Below are 24,169 nucleotides of genomic sequence, written 5' to 3'. Positions count from 1 at the left end.
ACTTTCGCAGCCGTGCTTCGCACGGCCTTACGAGATTAATAGGCCTCTCGCCAGCTTGTGGCGCTCGGGCCTAACAAGACAAAATTAATGCATTGCAAAAGAGGGCAACAGACAGGCTGCTCGCCGCTATCTTTGTGGGTGTAAATATTTGCTGTTCTGCTTGTCAGGGTAGCGTTTCCCGGGCCGAGTTGACTCCTGAGCCTTTAGAGGAATACTGATGAGGCCATAGCACCGTGGAGCAGAGGGGTCTGTGTAGACACAGATCACATGGAGAGGTCCAGGGGGAAGAGAGGAGAGAAGAAGGACGGAGAATCACAGCAGCCGTGGTCTCTGATGCATACTTTCTTTACTGTAAAAAGTAGTTGTCCGCCGCAGTCAATCAGCATCCAGCCGCCTGCATTCAAACAGACCTCGCTTCCTCTCCTTCTTCAAGACGTATATGTCACAAACTCTGTGTTTGCCTGTTGAGAACTGAAACAAGAACTTTATGGTATAGGTAACACAAACAGAGTGGACAAAGTGTTGTTACTTAAAAACATAAATTACTGAAGTCAATAAGTAAAGTTCAGTACACCGACCTAACTTATAATGTCTGACAATGTCACATAATGTTCTGTTGCTCATCAAAGGTTTTTGTCAATGTGCCATTTATCATATTTAACCATCCATTCTGCTTCAGGGCTCCCGCACATGTTCAGGCCATTGCTCCAAATTAAAATAGTAATTAAGACGGAGTACGGTTCTCTGATTTAGGTTCAACAACACATGTATAACTTAACTTCTAGCCATTACCGGTAATTTACTTCAACATATAAAAACATTTTATAGTATATAAATATGAGCCCTTAGTGTACCGTAGATATTGCAGGACAACTTGAGTGCTCATTACTGAATGAAGAGCTCAACTGATCCATCTTCATTTAATTGAAGAGGATGAAACATTCTAACAACGTAGCACTTTTTTAAAATGTGAACTCTGTATTGATGTTCAAAAGTGGTGTGCATCGTGATCACAGTTTTGATTTTGTACTGCTTCAAGATAGATGCCAAAAAACATCTCTCACTAAAATAACATTTGTCGGTTGTGAACTACAGTCTTAGAGCATAATGGCTCAATGAAAGAGCATTTATCCATGACCTATAGACCTATAAAACATTGTACAATTGTGTCTTTATAGCGACCAAAGTAACACAAAGCTCATCAACATGGTCTACTCATGTGTTTGACCAAACGATATTCCACAAAAGGTCAACGAATTAATGTCTTGCATGTCACACAATCACGAGCCACTGTAACCTTCACTCGCAGCATAAATTAACACCGGGCACATTAGCATGTGCAAGGCTCTGCAAGCATTACACCGATGAATCAAGATACGCTCCTCGTCTTACACCGCTGGGCCCTGAAAGCAGCACAGCGGGGAGGTCAACACGGATCAGGTTTGCTAATGACTATACTTTTTTTTTCCTCTGTCCTGTTCTTGTGTGTGCTGCCAGGTACTTCCCCATGGGACATCCCGTATCAGTGCATCTGTACTTCCAAGAGGACCAGTTTCAGGGCTACCTGGTCAGACATCACGCCACCAACCTGGCAACCAGGAAACTGGAAACTATGGAGACCTGGGTGGCGCCTAAGAAAAACTTTAAGCTCACCCTTCCTCCCAGCAGCACATTCAGCAGGTTGCAATTTGCCGAGGTGAGTCAGCATATTGGCCCAGTCTTATACATTTGTTTTTAATTTTTAGTTAACTCTCTTCCGCTTGGCTTTGCATGCAAAACAATCAGTCAAGCGATGCCCGTCTGAGGAAATTAGTTCCATTAAAAGTGTAAGCAGAAACACAGCCTTATTGTATAGTATAATTAGAGGTGAAAAATACAGCTCATTGCCATCCTGACCTTACATTCATTGCTATAGTGCCCTTGCCCAGAACTATAGCGGCACATTTTCAGACAATTAAACGGGAGCCTATAATTGCCCTGTAAAATGTAAATTGACTGGCTTCATTGAAGTTTATGTGGACGAGCGCGGCATGTGCTGCTTATTTGTTGTCTCCTAATAGTACTCCATCTCACCTTCACACTCTCATGCCTTCCCTGATTGTCTTGTTATGTTAATCTGTGTTTCTGTTTACCACGATGCCTGTTAGGATACAAAGCCCCCCTCTGATGTGACAACTGTCTAAAAGGGTCAAAATTAGTCATGTGAAACGCAAATCGACCTTTTCCAAATTGCACGATTTGCAGAAATGTAGGAATATAATTGGAATTGTGGCCAATCTTTTTTTTTTCCTCGCTATGGGCTAAAACCTTGTCGAACCTTTTCAGTGGTTTTACACCCAACAAAGTGCAAAACACTCCCTGTAACATAGCTGTGCTGGTGTCAGAGCCGTGAAACCCTGAGTGACAGTGAAGTGATTTGAGCTGTAGCCTTTATCAGGATGCTCAGTCTAAGAAAGGCCTCGCTGTCGGCTTCTGTATAGTGCTTGTCACTCACTCACTTTGTCCATGTGTCATTTAAAGCTGAAATACTTTAAATAAGAAACAGCAATAGCTTTATCCCTTTGTCGACTTAGCAGATCTGCTATTATGCTAGAGCAATATGTGGTTTTGTAGATAAACCATATGGTTGGCTTAACAATGTGTTCCATGCCTTCCTTTAGATATAAAGACAGTTATGTCTGTTTAAACTCCTCAATAGATGCTTCCCAGCTGCCTGCAAAAGGCTTTTATGGAATGATTTAGAGGAGAGCGGTTTCAGACCGCACTGTTAAAATTAGTATTTCACCCTATGTATCTCTCAATGTCAGACTTGACATTGAGAGATACATTTTTTACCCGGCACCAGATGATTCTCTGACTGATGCCTTTGTCCTTGGTATAAAATGTATACACAAATTGTGATAGAAAGTACAGTAGGTAACTGACAGGAAACAACATCTTCACTCTTTCACTCTAGTCAACAGCAGCAGAATGGAAGAATGTAGCTTAGCATGGCGTTTCTGTTTTATTATTTTATATACTCCACATTTTGTGGAGATTTTGCAGATGTTGTGAAGTTGATGTTCCTTATGAAGATTTAAGTAAATAAATAGTTAAAGGCGGTATGGACGATTTTTCGGCGATTTGAGAACGCAGGTGGAAGTGCCCATGCGCACTCCCCCGTGCGGACCGATACAACACACACGTGCGTTTGTTTATTAGCGCAACGGAGCGCATCGCATCGCTCGTCTCCCGTAGATTTCTGTCCACTTCTGCGTCAGCTCGAACTGTCTTTCTCCGTCTTCATTTTGCCCCGTACACTGAGGGAACTATATTATGATAGATCCATGCGCTTAGGCACGCGGAAACGTGGGGACGAGCCTGACGCGGCTGCAGGTGAGCGGTAGGTGCGTTTTATGATTGATACGTGGCAGGACAAATGATTTATCCACGACACGAGGAAATATCATAAAAATTTGCTGAAAAAAAATCGTCCATACCACCTTTAATAAGTAAAGAAAAAAGAGGTCATCATAAGAAGTTGCCCTTTATGTTTGTACTGCCCCATACACAAAAGGACACTGGAAAGGTCAGACATAATTTAGCTGTGCTCGGCCACATCCAGCCCACAAAATATTACTGTTTATTTTAGACCTATGTTATGGATGCAACATATCTATATTTGCTTTTTCTCCATTGTTATAGATAGATAGATAGATAGATAGATAGATAGATATAGATCCATAGATATATTTGTGGTTTTCGGCTTCCTGTTTATAGGGGCCATTTTGAGCACTTTTTAACATTTAAAAACTGTAATATTTTGTTTTGAATGAATTGCTATGGCAACAGTGCAACTTCTTCATCCCTCTGAATCCCGTGCATATTGGAGGGCTCTGTTCCTCATATTGGTTAAACACCTGAACTGTCGTCACGTTAGGCCTCCCAAATCTTTACCATTCCAAGACTATGTTTCTTGATAAGCCCACATCTTTTGGTCTTTCTTTGTTCTTTCATATTCCGCACCCTTTTGCACGGCACTGTAAATGCTCCTTCTCCTTCTCGGTCATGCCATTGTGTCGATGGTGTCCTTGGGGGCTCCTTATGCACTGCATTAAACACCTGTGTGTGATTACCTCACACAAAAGTGCCACTAATAAATGCCGATGGAGTCCCGAGGGCTGTTTACAGGCAGCGGTCACAGCCCTGGTCATGGGCTGGGCCGGGCCTGATTAAATTTACCTGTAATGTTTAATAGAGGTGTCAGACTCAAGGCGCCAGTGTCTCGCTCATGAGGGCAGAGGTCAGCATAGGTCACAGGGTCACGAAGAAGCACTGGGAAAGAGCTCAATAATAAGATGGGAGAATTTTATGTGGTCTATTAAATCAAGTAGAGAGAGAGGAATAAAATGAAACGCAAAACAGTAAAATGTCTAATCTGGGAGCCATTAGCTCTGTTTTCGTGTTGGAGATGGGTTTGTGTGAGTACCTGTTCATAGTTATGTCTGTACTGAACCCCCACAAATACAGTTATATTCTTAACAATGGGAAATGGCACTAAAAAGAGAGCGATAAAATGTCCATAAAAGAACTCTTGCAGGTATATCCGGCTTATTTGTTTTTTACTTCATGAATAGACACTAATCAGCAGCTTCCTGTTCTAGAGTGATTTGCATATACATTGGGCAGCTTTTAATACTTGAAACAAATCCAGGCTCAGGCTTGACAAAAATAGTTTATTGGCAAACACAGATTGACCCTGGAATGCCTTTAGCAAGACTTGTTATTTTCTTTTTTTAAATAATGTTATATTTCGTGAACAAAGTGTGCATATTTACAAATGAGGGGAAGAAGTTATGCAAACAATATTAGGAATTTTACAAATAATTACAAATAATAATAATAGATTTAATTTACAACACACTTTTCATTCCAGGGAATTTCAGAATGACTATAAATGTAAAAAACATACCAAAAATACGATAATGAAAAAAAAAAAAAAAAATATATATATATATATATATATATATATATATATATATATATTGTTGCCCGGAAGCGAGCCAACAAAAGTGAACTACTGCATGAGTCCTATATCAAACATTAAAGTCCGCACTGACCCCCTTTGTAGTTTTAGTGAAGCTGGACTTTTTATATTATGTTGGGGTTCATTTGTCCCTCGAGTTAAACAACAAATAAATGATTCCAAGTCCAAGTTCCAAGATATCCAATTCAGTCAAAATTGCAAAAGCATTAGTTTGTCAAACTGTCCAAAATCTGCTCCAAACTACGTACAAGCTTGTCTTGCCACTCGTTGGCTGTAAATGAAGCCAATAATTGAAATCTCCAAATTATTGGATCTTGAATTTATTTAATTATTATTTATTGGTATTATTATCATTATTGTTGTTGTTGTTATATATTTTATGTATTTAAATATATTAATTTTCCATCAGAGTCAGAATAATCACATAAGAATTTTTGGGATATAATGATTTCAATAAATTAATTCCAACTACTCTACTCTATGTATAAGGATGAGAGCAATTGGTTCTTAGCGGCTTAATGGCAGGAGAAGTAGCTGGAGACTGGTCGAATGTGGAGGTCAATCCAAGCTTCAGGCTCAAATGGGCCACAACTTAATCCCAGTTTAACCCAATTCCAAATTGGAGGAATGGTGGTCCATTTTAGCTTCATTAATTACACAAAGAAAAATTGTCAGAAACTCTAAGAAAGTGAAATGCCTGAATGAATGTACGCATGTTTTACTGGGCAGAGGTCATGGTTGGCCATGATATTGAAAAATAGCTCAATATTTTTTGGAGTATCTCAATAGGATATTATGTCAAACCAACAGAAATGTGTTAAAACATGTCTTTAAAGGAATTATGGAGGATTTTTTGGCGTCAAATCTGAGTCTCATTTCCTCGTGGCGTGGACAGCCGAGTAGTTCATTCACATGTCAATCATAGAACGCACCTACTGCACACCTGCAGCCTCGTCCCCAGCACGTTTCCCTGGCTGCGCATGCGTGGTTGATATGCCGTTGTGTGTTTAGCGAGATCCTTCAGTGTATAGTACAAAATGACGACAGAAAAAGACTGTGTTCGAGCTGGCTAAGATGAGGTATGAGACAAAAGTGAAATTACCCACCAAACTTCACTTTAAAGTGAAGAAATATCACTGGTCCACTTAAATTTTCAATCAGTTTTTGCAGTCTTTTATCATATATCTTTTGCTAGCATTCACAATATTTAATTAATCTGCCCACCTCTATAACTAATCATCTTTGTTGATATCGCAGTATAACACCCTTGGATTGAAACTATATCATGGCCGTCTCAATTTCAAAGTTTGGTATTAGTACAGAATAATATTGTTTGGACATAAATAATTCAATGTACTTTGTTAAACATGTATAGTAGGCTCCCCTCCCCTAATGAAAGAAAAATAACTAAAGAATAAACGTTTCCTTTATATTTATTGTAGGGAGTACTGTTCATTGTGGTTGGTAGTTAGCTGTGAGCCTGTGGTGGAGGCAGAAGGCGGCTGCCCACTTGTCTGGCTCCTACGCTTGCCCTGCAGACTCAACCATGACACCAGTGGAATATATTTAGTGTTTTCTTGGCCAATGTATGATGCAGAATGAACTATGGGCAAGTCAGTCTCCAGGGGCCCTCTTTATTCTGAATGCAAACATCCTTAGTCTCTTTCGCTCTCAACTCCCTCAGCCTCTCTCCCAGTGGATTACACCGAGAATCCAATGTCAATACGATCTTCATTTTTACAGCTTTAAAAAAAGGCTGCTGCCAATCAATCAGGGATGTAAAGCTGGCCAGCAAGATGGCCTTGACTATAGTAATGAGCTATACACAAGACAAGTGATTTGATTAACAATTTGAAAACGAAACACCTGGTTTCACGCGGCACAAACAGCAGTGGTCGGTCCTATAATTGAGATGAAAGTGTGTTTTACGGCAGAGCTGCAAAACACGCGCTCTTTTCCATGCGTCTCATTTATGCAGGCTATTTATACAGGACATGGCAATCTGTATTCTCCAAGGATGTTATGGAGAGGCAGTTCCCGTCAAGCATTGATCCTACGCAAGGGTGAAGCTGTGTTAATCAGCTGCATTGTAAGACTGAGCATCTCCTAAAGCAGCTACGCCACTCACAGCCTGCCAGCCAGCAGCACGACCATCAGTCACTGTCAGGACGTCCCACCTCTCGATAGGGCCGTGTCTGTCTTTAATCTACATCATTCAGTCCATGCCGGGTCCTGAGTTCACGTTCACCGCTATTGATTTACAGTATGCAAACATTTGTGAAGATAATTACTATGACTAATTGTGTCACAGGCTTTCATTAAACACACGGGGGGGAAATGTAAAATCCTGATTTGACAAATTCAGAAATGAGAAAATGAAGGTACAGAAGGCGTAGAAGGTACAAACCAAACACAACATTGTCAAAGTTCAAAAATGCAAAGTACACATCAAACTTATTGGTAATACTTTATAATACTACTCTTTTAATTGCCTCCGTAAAGCATGGAGAATCACTTAGTTCATAATGAACAAAGAGCTTATTAAGAATGATTCAGGCTGACTAGTACTGTACTTAATTAACCCTAACACCATAATGAAGTAGTTACAAAGCATGAATCATAAATAAACTATTTCTTTATTAGTTAATAATTTGTCAATGTAGATTTAGTTATTATTAAGTGATAATAATTTATATATTAGACAAAGACTATGAACCAACAACAAAAAGGGGCCAACAGTCAAACAGGAAACAGGAACGCAACGCTGATGTCAAAATAAAACACTGATAATGACAGACCAGAAATTCAATAGAAATGAAAACAAACCAAGAAAACGTACAATGACAAATTGGATAAAATACAAAATACGAGCTTGTCTATGGTTCTACATAAAACGTGCACAATAGGCTAATCCTCCTGTTCTGTCCATAAAACTTGCTCATGATGTGGACATAGGTCTCCAAGCTCTGCACTGTTACCTGTTCTGCTCCTGCTGTTGCTCCGGTGATAGAAGTAGAACATTCAGAGCATTTCTACTCCTCAACATTTCTAAAACATTACAAAATAAACTACTTTTGTGGGGGAGTTTTCTTCAAATTTGTCCCAGTTAAGGCCTCATGAAGCGCACTCCAGAGACTTGAGGTGTGCAGATTTGCTGCTACAGACTCATAACTTTAGGGTTTGTGAGCAATATCTGCAGTTCTAACAAGCTTTGAGTTTTTCTGTTTGTATTGGAATATCTGATTGAATTACAAAATACAATATGCATCTTGTTTTTGGACTGTATTTTATTATTTTTGAAGCCACAAAGTTATAATTCACTTTCTTTACTTTTCTTTAAATGATTTGTTTTAAATAATTTCTACAGCAAATGCTTCAGTTCTTAAATAATCATTACTACTTTTACTTATAATTTACTTGTATTGATCCAGGTGAATCTTTAGATTTAGTAGCATTATGCTTGCAGTGTTTTTTGTACAACGTTCACTGCCTGATCCATTTGTATTTATGTTTTAACGATGGCTTTTTAAGTCCAGCACTTGCACATTTATTCCTTTACTTTGTAATAAAAAGTACAACGTCTCAACAACGTGATATTGTAGCACTCTCATAACATCCATTATAGATAAAGGGGAAGTATGGCACCGTTTGATGAAGTATGCGAGCTATACAGTAGATGATTCCCAGAGATAATTAAGCCCATGTATTGGTTAACTTAATTGTCTTCTCTTCAGAAATCACTGCTTAATTATTCACAGTGGGCTGTGTTAAGCAGTCAAATGATTTCCCAGCCTTTTACAGACTTAGCTTTTGATGTTTGTGCTTACCTCATTCTGTCACTCAAGGCGCTCTTCCTGTTTTCCCTCTCCCACTCTCTTCCTGTCAGGTCGGCACAGAGTGGGACGCCAAGGAGCGTATGTTCAGGAATTTTGGGGGTTTGATGGGCCCCATGGATGAGACGGTGGGGATGCAGAAGTGGAACAAAGGCCCAAACGTGACGATGACTGTGGTGTGGATAGACCCGACTAACGTCATTGCCGCGACCTACGACATCCTGATCGATGCCAGCGCAGAGTTCACACATTACCGTCCTCCGCTGAACCAGCCGCTGCGTCCCGGAGTGTGGAGCGTCAGGATCCTGCACCACTGGAGCCCTGTGGCCGAGCTGCGCTTCCTCATCGCACCACTGGCCTACAGAAAGCACCAGCCCATAAAGCAAGGTATGGTTTGTATTGTGTAAAGCTGAAATTAAATCTGAAATGTTCCCCATGCAACGACATCGACCACATCTGTTTAAATCTTTACAGATAATTAAAAATCAAAACAATTGCATGACAAGACACATGTTAGGTTAGGAAAATACCCTCAAAATAATCCCTACATGTTAACAGTACAACAATAAAGGTGGGTATGTACCGCTAACCCTCAACTCAAAGAATAGTGTCAAATTTAAATAAAGTGTATTTATTATTATCTACATAGTGAGTATGAAGTCAAGACTAAGGGCTGAGTTTAACACCACAAATTGCTATTAAACCTGGAACTAAGCACGAGCAAAGCCAGGGCTACACCTGAACTAAAACGGGATTTAATCATGTCTACATCTATATTAAGAATGCTTTCACCCTCGCACAAAAAACACATTCAAATTGAGACTAAACTAGAACTAAACCCAGAACTAAACATGGACAAAGCCAGGGCTAAACAGGGACAAATCAAGTCTACATCTACATTAAACTGGGCTCAAACTGGGACTAAACAAGTACAAGCGTGAACACATCCTGAGACAAACAGTGGATAAAATAATAAAATAAATTAGTATTTTAGTTCACTTTGTAGGGTTTGCAGTTTGGTCAAAAAGACATGTCTCCAAAAGTTTTCCCATGGCGATGACATCACCACCAATAACACAATGGCCCAAACAAAGCCCTTTGTAATAAACCAATACAAAGAAGCATATGATGTTTTCCTTGTTGCTTGTGGACACTCAGTCACAGAGGAATGCACGCCACTATTTTGTAATTTTTGAGGCCGAGCGGTTTGTGGCTGGAGTGATATTTTGTTGTCACACATGAGAGAGGCTGCTTCCTGAATTATTATAGCATTATTAAATTGGTGCCGCTGCGACAGAAGCTAGAGGATTTTGTGAGCTTTTAAAGCAACAGAGTATTGTCGGCTGAAGTTACCGTGTCTCTGCAATAAATCCTTAACAGGCCGGATCAGTTTGACCATAAACCACAGCTGGGCCCATAGACAGGTCTGCACTTTACTTTGTGAATACTGAAATAAAGAGTTATGTTGTGGAAAAGGTAGTGTCTCAGACTAGTTTGGAGCTTTTACGCCAATGTCATTTTGTATTTAAACAGTATATTGTGGTTGTTCATTCAGTTTTATATTACATAGATATGTGCACAGACAGATAATTCACTTTCACTTTTATGTTTTATATTGAGTGCACTGTTTTCCTCTACATGCTCACGTTCAGAGTCTTAGTAGTGTCATTTCAGGTGTTTTTAAGCCTCAATTTTGATACTATGGAAAATACTTTTATACCACAATAATAAAAACATGTAATGTAATTTTCAACACGAATAATAGTTTTAATGTGGTCTTATAGTTCTGATATAGATCTGATACAAGAATAGGAAAAGTATAATGTTGTCCTATTTTTGTAAATATCACTTGTTCAGATGAACATCTTGTTTGTTTCATTTAGGTATATATATTTTTAGACAACCCTAGTAATACTTCAAACAATTAGGATTGATGACAAATGAGTTCATTGTTAGATAGTAGATATTTCTCCAGGTGATAACGCATGAGTTAATATGTATTTACCTGAAAAAAAGGACAAGGCTCATTGAAATTAATTACCGGCTTTGTTTGCACATTATTCAATCCAAAACAATAATAGCAGCGGTCTAAACACACACACGTATGCAGACATCCTTGTATCTGCAGAGATGTCCTTTCTAATCAAGCTCGCGGGCCTCTGAGGACGTGTTGTTTGTCATCAAGTCAACCTTAATAACCTGCAGAGCTGCTCATACATATTAAACAGTGTGTTAAACAACAACACACTAAGCTATCCGAAAATAATGGCACAATTAAATCAATCAGGCAGCGTGGATAACGGGCAGCGCGACATTGTACCGGTTCATAAGCTGTCCGTTGGTTCTCAAAGTCACTCGAGAGCTGGTGGTGCTAAAGCCAAATAATCGCGACTTTCACCGTTAAATAATCTTCTGATGACAAAGAGAAGTCACAAATGAGTCAGATTTGTCTGTTAGCATATAATATTTCAAAGCAACCTAATAGTTGTTTATTCAATATTACCATTTGTGGGGGGTTTTGTACCTATTAATCTGATATAGAACAAAATCATTATAAAATGTTTAAGGAAAAGTCCTACTTTGTACCATTTATGTGATTATATGTTTACTGTGTCAAATGAGTATCCAACCAAGTTTGTTTAGTATTGATTACAGTTTTTTTTAGAGAGACAAGGCGGTTTGATTAGACGACACCCTGCTGCACAATGGCAACTTCAACTCATTTTATTGTTACAAAAACGTACAGTTGCTTTTTGTTTCTAAGAGGGATGTTTAGATGAATGTTTAAAAATCCTAACGGTTCCCTGTTTGTTTATAGTGTCCTGTTTCCTTGCAGAGGAGGGTCTAAGGACTGGAGATGCTCTGGGACAGTTAACCATTTGCTAAATGCCTGTGAACAATGTTTAATCAGCTTTTGATTGTTTCATTGTTTGACTCTCTAACCTTCTGTTGGTCAAATTAACCCTTCTGGATTCGACTCCCGGGCCAAACCGGTGTTTAGGGTCCACTGCTCCTGACAGGTCGCCTCAGTGGCACTGGTTGAAGGATGGGTCAAATGCAGAGGATAGATTTTCCTATGTGGACAATAATAATCTAACTACTGCTGTGATTTGTTACTAAATTAAATTATATATTAAAGTTATGTTGAGCAGCAGAAGCACATCTAAACACACCAGGACAACCATTAAACAATATCTGCACATATTACTAATTCCAGATAATTGCGCATTAATGAAAAGTAATTATGAATCCTCAGCTCCATTTATGCTAATCACCCCCTTTACCTCCTACACAACTGATCATTGCTTTAGATATAGAGCTGCTTTATTACTGAGAGCAGTGATATGTTAGAAATGTTGAGGAGTTGCCTTTACGGTGGCAAAGGCGCACGGTGTTAGCGCTCTTGCCTCCCAAGAAGGAGATCATGGGTTTGATTCCCGGACCAGACCAACATCACATGATCTCTCTGGGTGGAGTCTGCATGTTCTCCCCGTGTTACTGTGGGTTCCCTCCTGGTTCTCAGGCTTCCTCCCACCGTCCAAAGACATGCATTTGTTAGGTAAATTGGCAACTCTAAATTGGCCCAATGGACAGGTGTTGAAAATTAGCATATTCTGCTATATACACTTAAAACATTGCATCTGGTTCGTCCAATGTAAACGCTATGTCCTTAAATAAATAAATACAAATAAATAAAAATATCCTGCGGTAGATGGCAATTTTACTTATAACATGTTTAGCTGACTTACTAAGATAATAAGCCTTGATATATTGTTTCCTCATCATAAACACAAAACATCTCTGGAATTTGGTGTTTAACTGTCAGATTGCTGATTTGTTTACCTGGTTTGTCGTTAATATCACTTTAGTTACTGCACATATTTTCTATGTCAGCACAAACATAGGAATCTGGACCATTACCATCAGGAATCTGAACCATTATTCATCCCTAGTTTGTGGAACTAATTTCTAACCAACAATGATTCGGGTAAACACTCTCCCAAAGAGTAGTACATGCCCCTGCACTCAGTGTGAACGCAGCCTGTACTATGGTGAACCAAACAGGGACAAAACTACTGTTGTGAAGTTATTGAGTTTTGTATTCCTAAGTTCACATCTAATCATGACGTGTGTGGATGTTAGTTTTCATCTCAGTCCATTATAATTTTGAAGCGGAGGCTTTGGCCAAAGGACAGAGCTCCTCAGACTGACAGCTTCTGCTTGTCACTAGCCCATGAAAAGAAATGTGTGGGCTAACATGTGGGCTAAATGTCCCAGCTAGAGCTGCAGTGAGGAATTTACAACTGCATTAGGGAACGAGACATCTTAGGTAGAAGCAGTTCCTACTTTTGTCAGATTATCTTCTTGAAGATAATCCAAAAATACATTGAGAACCCTGTGTACATAATTTTAGAGACATTTAGAGTAATCAAATTTACAGTTTCCTAATAAAGCTTGATAATATTTCAATATTCTCATAGCCATCAAGGACCCTGAAATGGGAATCGAAAGAGACAAAACATTGACTTGATTGTCTTAATGATCGTGTTCACCCCAAATCTCTATAACTGTTCTTTTTCTGTTTCTCCAGAGGACGCCCTGAAGCTGCACAACGGCCCGGTGAAGAACAGCTACATGGAGCAGAGTTTCCACGGCCTGAACCCGGTGCTCAACATCCCCGTGAGCCTGGAGCTGGTGGAGCGCTCCAAGAGGAACGCGGCCCTGACCGGGTCGGAGCTGGAGCGCTGGGTGGACAGTGTGGTGGGGGACATGTGGGAGGCTGTGGACGTGTGCGCGGTGGGCCTCAGTGCCTGTCCAGTCATGCAGACCTGTCCCAAGAACCGCTGGAGCTCCCTGAGTCCAGACCCTAAATCCCACCTGGGGCAGCCGCGCACTGACGGGCACATCAGGTAGCAGCAGCGCCTCCACTGGGACAGGAGGCTGAGGATTGTTACAGTTTATTTATTTCAAAGGGTTCAGGGCGAGCTTTTGCACTTCCTGTCTCCAGAGGAAGTGGATTATGGTCTCGATGTTGGTAAAGCAGAGTAATACATCAGTCGGATCTAGGGACGCTCGTGTGGGGGATTAGGCTGGCATCGCTTTTTCAGTGTGTTTATTTGTTTCCTCATGGCTGAGTTTTACTGTGATCAATCATAAACATATCCAGCCTTTAATATTTCTCTGAATCAAGCCAGACAAGGGCCGTGTGCTTGCCACTGCTGTATACGTCCTGCTGCAAAGGCCTTAGTTTAGGACATGAAGACGGGGTACTGATTACAATGCGCCTCGTGTGGGGTTATGTCAGCACAAAGTAAATAAGATAGTGTTTTAATGTGCCATATGGCAGAGGCGTTAAAATCATGTTAAATAGAGTTATTTAGCATCACGACACTTAAAAGTGTGCATCACAGAGTAAATGTGCAGCAGCTCAGTGCGTTTCAGTTCAGTGCCTGATCAGAGCTGCTAAATGGAAATGACAAATGCAAATACTGAGGCCTTCCAAGAATTATTAATTCTGTTTGGAGTGTAATGGAAATCTAATGTAGGTATTTTTAGTGTTTGAAGTCATAATCGTTACATTTGTCATTTTTGGAGACTTAGCATTCAGCGTAGGTGTCTTTAATAAATCCCACATGTTGTGACAGACGAGAGGCGAAGGAACAAAACTGCCTCAAACTTGAAACTCTCGAGCTGACCTTAAACCCTTGTTTTGTCCTGTCATTTTTATTTTTCTCCAGTTGTTTCAATTACACTTGATATTGTATATAATTCTAGAAGTCTCAAATGTGTGTGAATGATGAGAGTCCATGAGTATTTATTTATAGATTTATATGGATACTGATAAGTTTAGTCAGTGACTAAATAAGTGTGTTGCTGCCTTGGCAGCATGATACATATTTTTTGTAAAGAAAGCCGCCTTTATTTACAAAGGCATACAGCCCAAACTGTACTTTCTATGGCTGCACTTGTGTGTTAGTCTGTGTTCTGTCTCACTTTGACCCGTGAGGTCAAAGGTCAGCTACCTAACAACGTCACCAAACCGAGAAGATGGAGGAAACATTACAAACACTGGACACTGTTTCACTGTCTGAGTGATGGTGATGGTAGTGTTTCATTGTGACAATAATGTGATACTGACACTAGATATTACTGCGTCTCAAGACAAAATTAAGTAGATCAAGATATGGCACCTTTTCAATTGACTTAACATCTGAAGTTCAGCCATCAAGAGAAATCTGGACATTTGGGAAAGAAGTGAAACTCTGAGGAACGACTGTGTAACAAACACATCATGAGCTTTCTAGTTTCTAATTTTAGCTGAAATCATTCCCAGCTGAAGTCCATTCGCTGTGGGGCATGGGACCCAGGTTTATTCAGCATTGAGTGCTGTAGTGAAGCCTAATTGAAGACATTACTGTCAATCAATGTCACGTTCACCTTGTGTGTGTGTGTCAGGTGTGTTGGTTACTGCTGCCTCTCCTCCCGAAAGAGACGATGAGAAACATGCAGTGTCACTTTACTCAAAATAAATACGACTATAAGTAAATACATCATTTTACAGACAATTTTTGAGAATGGTGCATTATTAATGTGAAAGTCCTATTTTGTAACAAAATGATTAACTGATGAAAATGTACATACGAATTTTGTAATGAATTATTGTTTCAAGAGTATTGTACATGTATGTAAAATACAGATGTGGTTTCAAAAGATGGTGAATTATTCAAAGCTTTTTAAGCTGTCGCAGTAATTGGACACAAAAATAAAAATTAAATGGATGGTGTTTATTGGTCAAATACATAATCTTTCAGTGTTTGGACAGCGCCTGTTCGCGGCCTCAGAGTGAATCTGATGCCAGATTGTTGTTATTCTTGCTGGAATGTATTGTTGAGCAACTGTTGCACAAATGTCTCACATTTTCACCACATTATTTTTACATTTCGTTCTCGGGGAGGCTCTGTGTGCCTTAGCTGACTTTAGAACCTTCTCTGTCTTTGAAATTACTTTGTTTCTTTTGGTTTTACCTTGTGTGAAGACGACCATGAATCCACGCTGGTACTGCAACACCAAAAAGATGTCTGCTGTTGTGTACATATCATCATTCTGTCTTTACCACCTTTTGCTTTTATGCCTTTTTTTGAAAATTACATTTGTTGTACTTGACTGGCTTATTTTGTTTCTCTGACTGCTTTTTAAAAAATAAAAGCTGAAAAGTGACTGTTGCTTGTGTAATATAATATGAGTTACGAGTTTATCCATTCTGAAATCTTTCTAAACTGTATCCAACCATTACTTTTACTCTCTAAATTGCATAGAACATTGCAACAATTGATGTTTTAAAAAATACTATGTAAAATCCTCAATTCTTAATAATGTTTATGTTTATTTGGACAATTTACATCATACATACTTTAAACATGCAGTATCGTTACACAGTAGTGCACAGAGAACTGAAGCAAAGGCTCATACACGCCTACATGAACCCTCTTAGTCAACGATCATTGCAGAAAGTGGCGTCTTCCTGACCAAACTCATTAACTGTGGGCAGTGCTATAGTTGCTCCCATATGTTTTCCCACAAAACTGCTCTGATTCCCGCTCGCACCCAAAGACAGCAGCTTTTAATGTGAGGCTCTGGAGAAAATTCAAGCTTTCTGCATGACTGGTGCTCGCCTATAAAAATGGCTCCGAAGCATCACATGGCACTATAAATTGAGATTGGATCAAAAGAAATCCTGAGCTCAAATTTTTCTCAAAGATTTCCCAGTCACTGCCAGAACAGAAAGTTATAACGCGGCAGTGTCACAAGGAGAAATGGGGCTCATCCTATATTTAAAAAAAATATTGTGATTCAGAGCATTGAAGCACCAAAAATAAAACAAAATGAGCAGCAGGGCAGTGAGGAAGAACAGAACAAGACACATATGAACCCAACTGAGGTGAAGCTGCATGTAACTAGAAAACAACCATTTAGTGAGATACTTTTCTAAAAGTAGAAATGCCCCAAAATGCCTATATTTCTGCTACATAAATCTGAATTCTTGGTTCATTTTGTTAAAACTAAAACAATTTACAGAGGGGATATTTGTGGATTGTGCATTCAATATTTGAGTAAATCATAGTGCTTAAAATATCTAAGAATTAAAATGTCACCTCTTTCAATAAAATCGTGGAAAATACAATTTCCCACATCAAATGGTTTAAATTCAATCAATTATTAAAACATCGTTGTGTTTAGGTAACTGAAAGCTTATGGAAGCAAAGTGAGCCAAAACCCAAAAACTGAAATAAGTGAAATGAGTTTTGCCTGTTGCGTTTCACTGTCAGTAGTATTCCTAATAAAGCAGTGATAGTTGTGGTAAAAGTATAAATGCTGAGCAGCAGGATAGAGTGATAGTTCTGGCCCCAGTGTCATCCCTCATTACTCCCCCCTTTCCTGTTCGATAAAGTGTATCTTTAAAGAAATATAATAGCTCTATTTGTACTGTAGCAAGTGCTTTAAATACTTTACAGTCTCCATATTTTTACACTTCATCCTGTTTTTGTTGCATTTATTTGTCATTCCAACTCTCAAATTACCATTAAACGAGGCTCTAACCGTTGCTGCTTGCGTACCATCATTAAAACAGACATCAGTCACCAACTTCTGAGTAAGATCTTTTGCATGGCTGTTCCCGTAGGAGTCATGCAGCACTATTGTGTTTCCCAGCATGATCAAAGGAACCCTGCAGTGAAAATGCGTACTGTACTGTCCCAGACGACTAATTAATCAAGACTTAATGACTGTGCTGTTCTTAAATGGTAGGTAATGAGAGTTTGCATATACAGCTTTTAAATAACTGGTTTTGGAATATGCAGAGTGAGAGAAAGAGTTCACTCGGGAAACATGCCGTCGCGTTTGTTCAACGAGAGAATGAAATGCTAAAAGCTCTCCTGCTGTCACTGGATGCAAATTATCGGGATTAATAGCAGATAAACAGCAATCATGGGTCTAAACATTCAACTCACAATCACCGTTAAACGTTACAGTGGATGAATTATTGCTTATGTAATTGAGTGTGTGGCTACAGGGGCTCGTCATTATGCTGCTAACATAGGCCTATCTTTAGCACGAGGGAAAACACTACGCTCTATAAGCTGTACGTCTTGTTAAATCGGGTCCTACTGCCTATGATTTGATAATGTACTGCTGACTTCATGCTGTGTGCAACTTTCTTTATGCCCTTCATACGAATGCATTTTTGAATTATATTAGATAAAATTGGTAAATCCTATCTCAAAGGCTATACAGTTTTGTTGTATGGGCAAAAATACAATGTGTGGCCTGCCATTCTGAGATATTCAACAACAATGCGCAACAGTAAAATAGTTTTAAGATTTGTACACCCAACAATATATAAACTACACAATAACAAACTTATAATGTGAATAATAGGGAGGAAATTTGCAGAATTGTTGCATTGGTGACGCTTGTTTTGGCAGCTAAACGATAATATTCTCGTTTTCCACAATCAGAGAAGTTTGTGAATCAGACTTCTCTCTTCTAGAGCGGCACTATTCACCCTGTGATGTCCGCACTCTCCATTGAAAACAATGCAGGGCTTATCTCCCCATGTACCGCAGTGTAGTGGACAAGGCAAGTGTTCAAGAAAGTATCGAGTGTCCATCTGGACTGTACAACAGCAGATGGACCAACTCTGAGCAGGCTTTGTGTTTGGAGAGCCACTCCACTGTGCCCAGGCATCTTACTTTAGCTACATTTCAACCAAGAGAAGCTTAAACAAAGAAAAGGAAAGAAAATGAGCTCTGGAAAAGGAGAGTGATGGTGAAGAGAAGGTGATTTGCAGGCTGAGGTGGCTGCTGGTTGTGCGACTGCGGTGGAGAGAGGCAGATGTAGCATGTACCTAATTATTATAGATTCACAATTCAGAAAGACCCATGTATGACTTCAACAAATTAGGTCGGATGTAAAACTCCAACAATGGAGATACATTATGGATACCTGTGGAATGTAGTTTCGGCTGCAAAAAAACAAAACAAAAAGGCCAAAAACAAGGAACTGGATGATAGGGTTTGGAGCCGACTGTCAGAGGATGGACTGAAATAAATGGGAAATATTACTTTTACTTTGAACTTAAATATAGATAGATTTACCAGACACTGGGGCATTGGTGGACAAATGCCTCACTGACCTTTTTATTTTCTGGTTTATTCTTTGAGCTACTCTATTTCCTTTTTTTTCTTTTTTCCATTCTGTTTGTTTTTTGTAATTCAAAAAATCGACTGAATCTTTCTTCTCTTCTCATCCCCTGGCAGTTAAATACAATCTAAAGCATCACTGTTCCTTCAACACTTACTTTTTCATTTATAAAACCCCCAAAATTCTTGTATTTCCTGTCACTGTATTCAAATGAGGACCATATGACATGTATTCCATCAACTACACTGAATATTTGACAAGCTCCAGCGACTTCCCTTTCTCCGCTTGTTGTCTGCCCGTCCCGCTGTAGCGCATTCAGAACAATTCCTTCTTGTGAATTTCAGGCACTGCTGAAAATAAAAAAAATCTGTGTGACTTTAGAAAAATGTTCACACAGGGATTTTAGACACTGGAGACGAGTGGGGAATCGACTTGAAACAAAGCAGCAAGGAACAATTTAAGACCACTATTGTGCGCAAAAAGATTTAAATTGGATGGAAATGGTCAGGCTTTGATCACCCGCTGCTCCATAATGACACTTATCTCCAGCGTTCCTCTCCAGTGGCCAACATAATGACATCATCCTTCAGAGCCAACAAGCTTAAGCCTCCAAAGAGTAGATCCAGGCTTCACCAAAATATATTTAAAGAAACCTATTATATGCCGAGTCTTTTGCACACCCATTCAGTGGTGGAAGAAGTATTTAAGTATGATACGCATGTAAAAGTACAGATAATGAGCTGAATATTTACTCAAGTAAAGGTGTTGCATAAAAAATCAAAGTATTTAATGTTGAAATATTTACTTTTGGAGTATAAAAGTATTTCAAACAGATGCTGAACAATAACGACTGAATTGTTCTTATTAATTATTTGTGTTTGCTCAAAACTGGGACTTGAATTCCAAAACCTTTAAGCAGGATGTCACCATGAATGTGCTAAAAAATCTAAATCAAACCATGGAAAGTACTTTTTATTTTCAGTCCTGTTCAAAAATGTAGTGAAGTAGAAAGTACAGCTCTCAGATTAAGTAAAGTCAAAATGAAAAGTGTCCAGTCAAAATGTTACTAAAGCACAGCAGTTTCCACCACTGCACCCGGTTAGGAAGTTTAACTCTTAGCTCTTAACTCATTGACTTTTAGCAGTACTCTAAATACTTTCATTGTACAATAAACATTTAGACGACGTGATGTTTATTTAAAAAAGTTAATTCAGTATTTCACAAATAGTATACGACAATTTTCACAAATATTATACAACAATATTTCACAAATATTATACGACAATATTTCACAAATATTGTACGACAATATTTCACAAATATAATAATGAAAAGATGCAAGTTTTTTTGCACCTTTTTGGAGGAAAATAAAACTGATGCATAGAATTACCCACAGAAGCAGGGTGTTTATTTACGCCTGACCTGTGGCGTAAACTAAGACATTTTAGCTTGTGTTTAAATGCAACTTGTGTCATTTAAATATGTGGCGGACAATTATATAGATAAATTACTTATTGCTTTCAACAGTTTGAGTTGCATTGCAATACAGTGTATAGAGGGTTGGGTAAGACTACTGTTTCAAGTCAGTATTTAATTGAAGTTCAGCTGAAACAGTTATAACAGTATAAAGTGTGGCTATTGCAGCAACTCCTATTTCAAGAACCTGGACTGCACTGAAGTCAGCAAATGCATTTCCAGGCAGACGGTACAAAAGGCCGAGCAGGCGTTTGAGACTGGAGTGGGTGCTAAATATTTCAGTAACAAGTGGTGGACTGTGAGGAAGAGGGTTAAGGAAAGAGTGGCCTGAATGCAACACAGTGGGAGCAACAGCAAGAGGCGACTGGTCTGTGCGAGTGTTACACGAGGAAGTGTCGGAAAACATAAGCTTTCGGACATATAACAACAGCGGCTAAAAGTTAGAAAGTAAAGTGCCAAGGCATTCACTTACCCCTGCTGCTACAAGGTGAGAGAGCAAGGGAGAGGAAAGGAAAGACATGGACGCCATGGAGGAAATACGGCTGAAAGAAATGCAAGTTCATACACAGAGTTCATGCATTTATGTATGCTGAAGATGAATGGAGGGGAACGACAGGCTGCATATAAAAAAGGCATGAAATCAAGCAGTGTTGGACAATGATCTGTCTTCAAATGCATGTATTATTTGTAGGAAGCCTGTTGGAGTCAGAGCAAGTATCTGAAGGTGTAAAGCAAATGTGTTTTTTTCAAATCTTTGCACACTACAAAGAAAATGGTTTGCTTTGGTGGCTGCAGAAAATGACAAATATAGTTTTGTGGAATAATTTGAGTCTTGGGTAGTGTAATTATGCACCACAAAGCATTCAGATGTATTAACAAGCAAAATATAGGCAAAAAAGCCTTTTATTTATACATTAGCTTGACTCAAAGCACTTTAGGCCATTCATTCTCTCCCCATTCAGCGCTGGTGAAAGTCATTTATAGTTTTTAACGTCACACACGAGCACGGAATGTGATTCATCTAAGAACTGAAAACTCAAAATAAATACTGGGTGGTTAGTTCTTGTTTTCTTTGGAGTTTACATTAGTTTAATTAGGCCCAGTGTGGCGGTAGGTGGCTTTTTTGTGTCAGGCAAAACCAGACATAGGCAAGGTGAGTGAAGAGTCATGCCCAAGGACACAACAGAATGCACTTTCAGTTGAATAATATCAAATTGTTGATTTTCTCAATAGAAAGTTAGAAAATCAAAGAATGAACCAACATTCAGAGGGCATAGACTGTTGACTTTTATTCATTTAATTTTAGTTATTTATATGTACTGTTTGATATTTATGTGACTTTATTCATCCAACTTATTGCTTTTATTTGTTTTTATTGTTCGGATTGATTTGATCAGGTCTAGTTCCATTTGTGTGACATTATTAGTCTTTTATTTATTGATTGTTTTTTTTGCTGACTTTTAGAGATAAATGTATGTTTTGTGTTATTACTACACTATTATGTGTAACACGTTGGGAACTATCTTGTTTATAAATGCCATATAAATATGAAAGTTGTGGAGTTTATGAAACACCTGTAAACGTAACCACGACAACAACTGTGTGAGCACCAATCACAGAGCTGATGTCAATCTCACTGATTACCTGCTTCTGAGGTAATCACAGTTAATGAGGCATTTACATACGTTAAAATGTTCCTTGCATTTGCATTCAAACACCTACATTTACATTTTCAAAGTTCATTCGCTTTTTAATTTTCCAAGACCATTTGTTAAGTCTCATTCCAACAGCCGTTTACAAAGAAATAGTATCATTGCAACAGGAATATAATCAGAAGGAAAAACAGAGTGTATCAAATGCTGTATGGTTACAGATTACTCCGAAAGTAAACAATGTTATATAATTATTATTCTAATTATTTTGGCTAAATTTCACATACACAAAAGCAAATTCCTTAACCATAAGATCGTTTTTCAAATGTTTCTTTCCAAAATTCAAAATGAGAAAGAAATAATCTGTATGTTAATTGACACATTTTTATATATATATATATTTTGTGTTTTATGTATTTATATAATACAAACTAAAATAAACTTCAAAATGATCCTCAATTGAAAGTGCATTGTGGTTCTGAAAAAATACCCAACTTAAAAGAGTAAAAAGTGTCTTACTCAAGACAGAATAATTGTAAGAATAATTGCGTTGACAGAACATGTTAGTTATAATTAGAAGTTGGATTTGAGGAGTAATATATATGGACTCTAGAACAACCGTAAGATGTGAGGCCCAGAGAGTCAAGGAGAACGAGTCGGAGACGAGGAGACAGCTCCCAGCGGAGGTCTAGAACAACAGCATGTCTCTCTGACGGATGATACGCACCATCCAGGCCCGAGCAGCCAACCATGAGAAAGAGCCAGTCCCTCCTGAACAACTTGTCACAGAGCAGCAGCATCCACTGCAGCCCACCACGACAGAGAGGGAAGGCGGGAGAGGGACAAGGGGATGAGGGGTGAGGAAGTGAATGAGAAGTGAAGAAACGAGAGAGCGAAAGAGCAAAAGAGAAAAGGATTGAGCGACAGAACTGCTTTAGACTTTTACACACCAAATGCAGCAGACAATGTGTTCAAATCAAATCAAATCAAATCAATTTATTTTTGTAAGGCCCAAAATCACAACAACAGTTGCCTCTGAGGGCCACAGGGAGAAATGAATCAACAATGTCTGTGGTGGCGATGAAGTCAGACAATGTCTGTGGTGGCGAGGGACGATGTCCCAGGGTCCTCTGTCCTTAGACTCTCCTTCTCGGCCAGGAAAAACTACAAAAAAACCTCTTTGGGAAAAAAGCGTAGAAACCTGGAGGAGTTCCAGTGAAGGAGAGATCCGACTCTCACAGACGGACAGACGGACACAAGGAGACTGGAGCTGGACCCACTCTTCAGGCAGAAGAGGGACCGTCTGAGTCGAGCTGGACCCACTCTTCAGGCAGATGAGGGACCGACTGAGTCGAGCTGGACCCACTCTTCAGGCAGATGAGGGACCGACTGAGTCGAGCTGGACCCACTCTTCAGGCAGATGAGGGACCGTCGGAGGCGAGCTGGACCCACTCTTCAGGCAGATGAGGGACCGTCCACGTCAGGATCAATAAAGTATGTATATCCATATCTTTTTATCGATTACAGCCTGGGCCATCATATCCAATGGGCTTACCTGGTCGAGCCCGCTATGAGAGAGGGCCTTTTGCTGAGCAGCTGATATAACACTGGCTCTCTCTCTCCTCTCTCTTTCACGGCTTGAACCAAATTGAACATTTCTGGCGAGATCTGAAAAGGGCTGTGAACCAACGCCCTCCATCCAACCTCCTGGAGCTTCAGAGGTTCTGCAAAGAAGAATAAGCAAAGCTGCCCACAAATAGATGTGCCTAGCTGGTAGCATTAAACTCAAATAGACTTGAAATTAGTGCGAAAGGTTCTGAGTATTGAGCAAACTAACAACTAACAACATTTTTCATGTTGTTATTATGGGGCATTGTTGGTACATTTTTGAGGCAAATAATACATTCTTTGCTCTGCGCCTCCAGGTTCTGGACCTGGTTTAGTCCTGGTTTAGTATTGGTTTAGTCTTGGTGTAGTCTTGG

General features: G+C 39.3%; 1 protein-coding gene across 1 annotated transcript in view; it reads left to right on the top strand.

Moving 5' to 3' along the window:
• The window catches only part of xylt1 (xylosyltransferase I), a 78,272-nt gene extending 62,195 nt beyond the window's left edge, over positions 1–16,077 (top strand). The window contains exons 9-11 of the mRNA XM_072462412.1: positions 1,498–1,696; positions 8,913–9,246; positions 13,451–16,077. Coding sequence (XP_072318513.1) covers positions 1,498–1,696; positions 8,913–9,246; positions 13,451–13,773 — 856 coding nt within the window. The 3' untranslated portion in view covers positions 13,774–16,077. The remainder of the gene's footprint in view (positions 1–1,497; positions 1,697–8,912; positions 9,247–13,450) is intronic.
• The last annotated feature ends 8,092 nt before the right edge of the window (positions 16,078–24,169 follow it).

Source organism: Eucyclogobius newberryi, unplaced genomic scaffold (genome assembly GCF_026437365.1).
Source record: "Eucyclogobius newberryi isolate DKJ021-1_F unplaced genomic scaffold, fEucNew1.0.hap1 SCAF_4, whole genome shotgun sequence".
NCBI lineage: Eukaryota > Metazoa > Chordata > Actinopteri > Gobiiformes > Gobiidae > Eucyclogobius > Eucyclogobius newberryi.
This window is presented reverse-complemented; position numbering and strand designations above follow the sequence as displayed.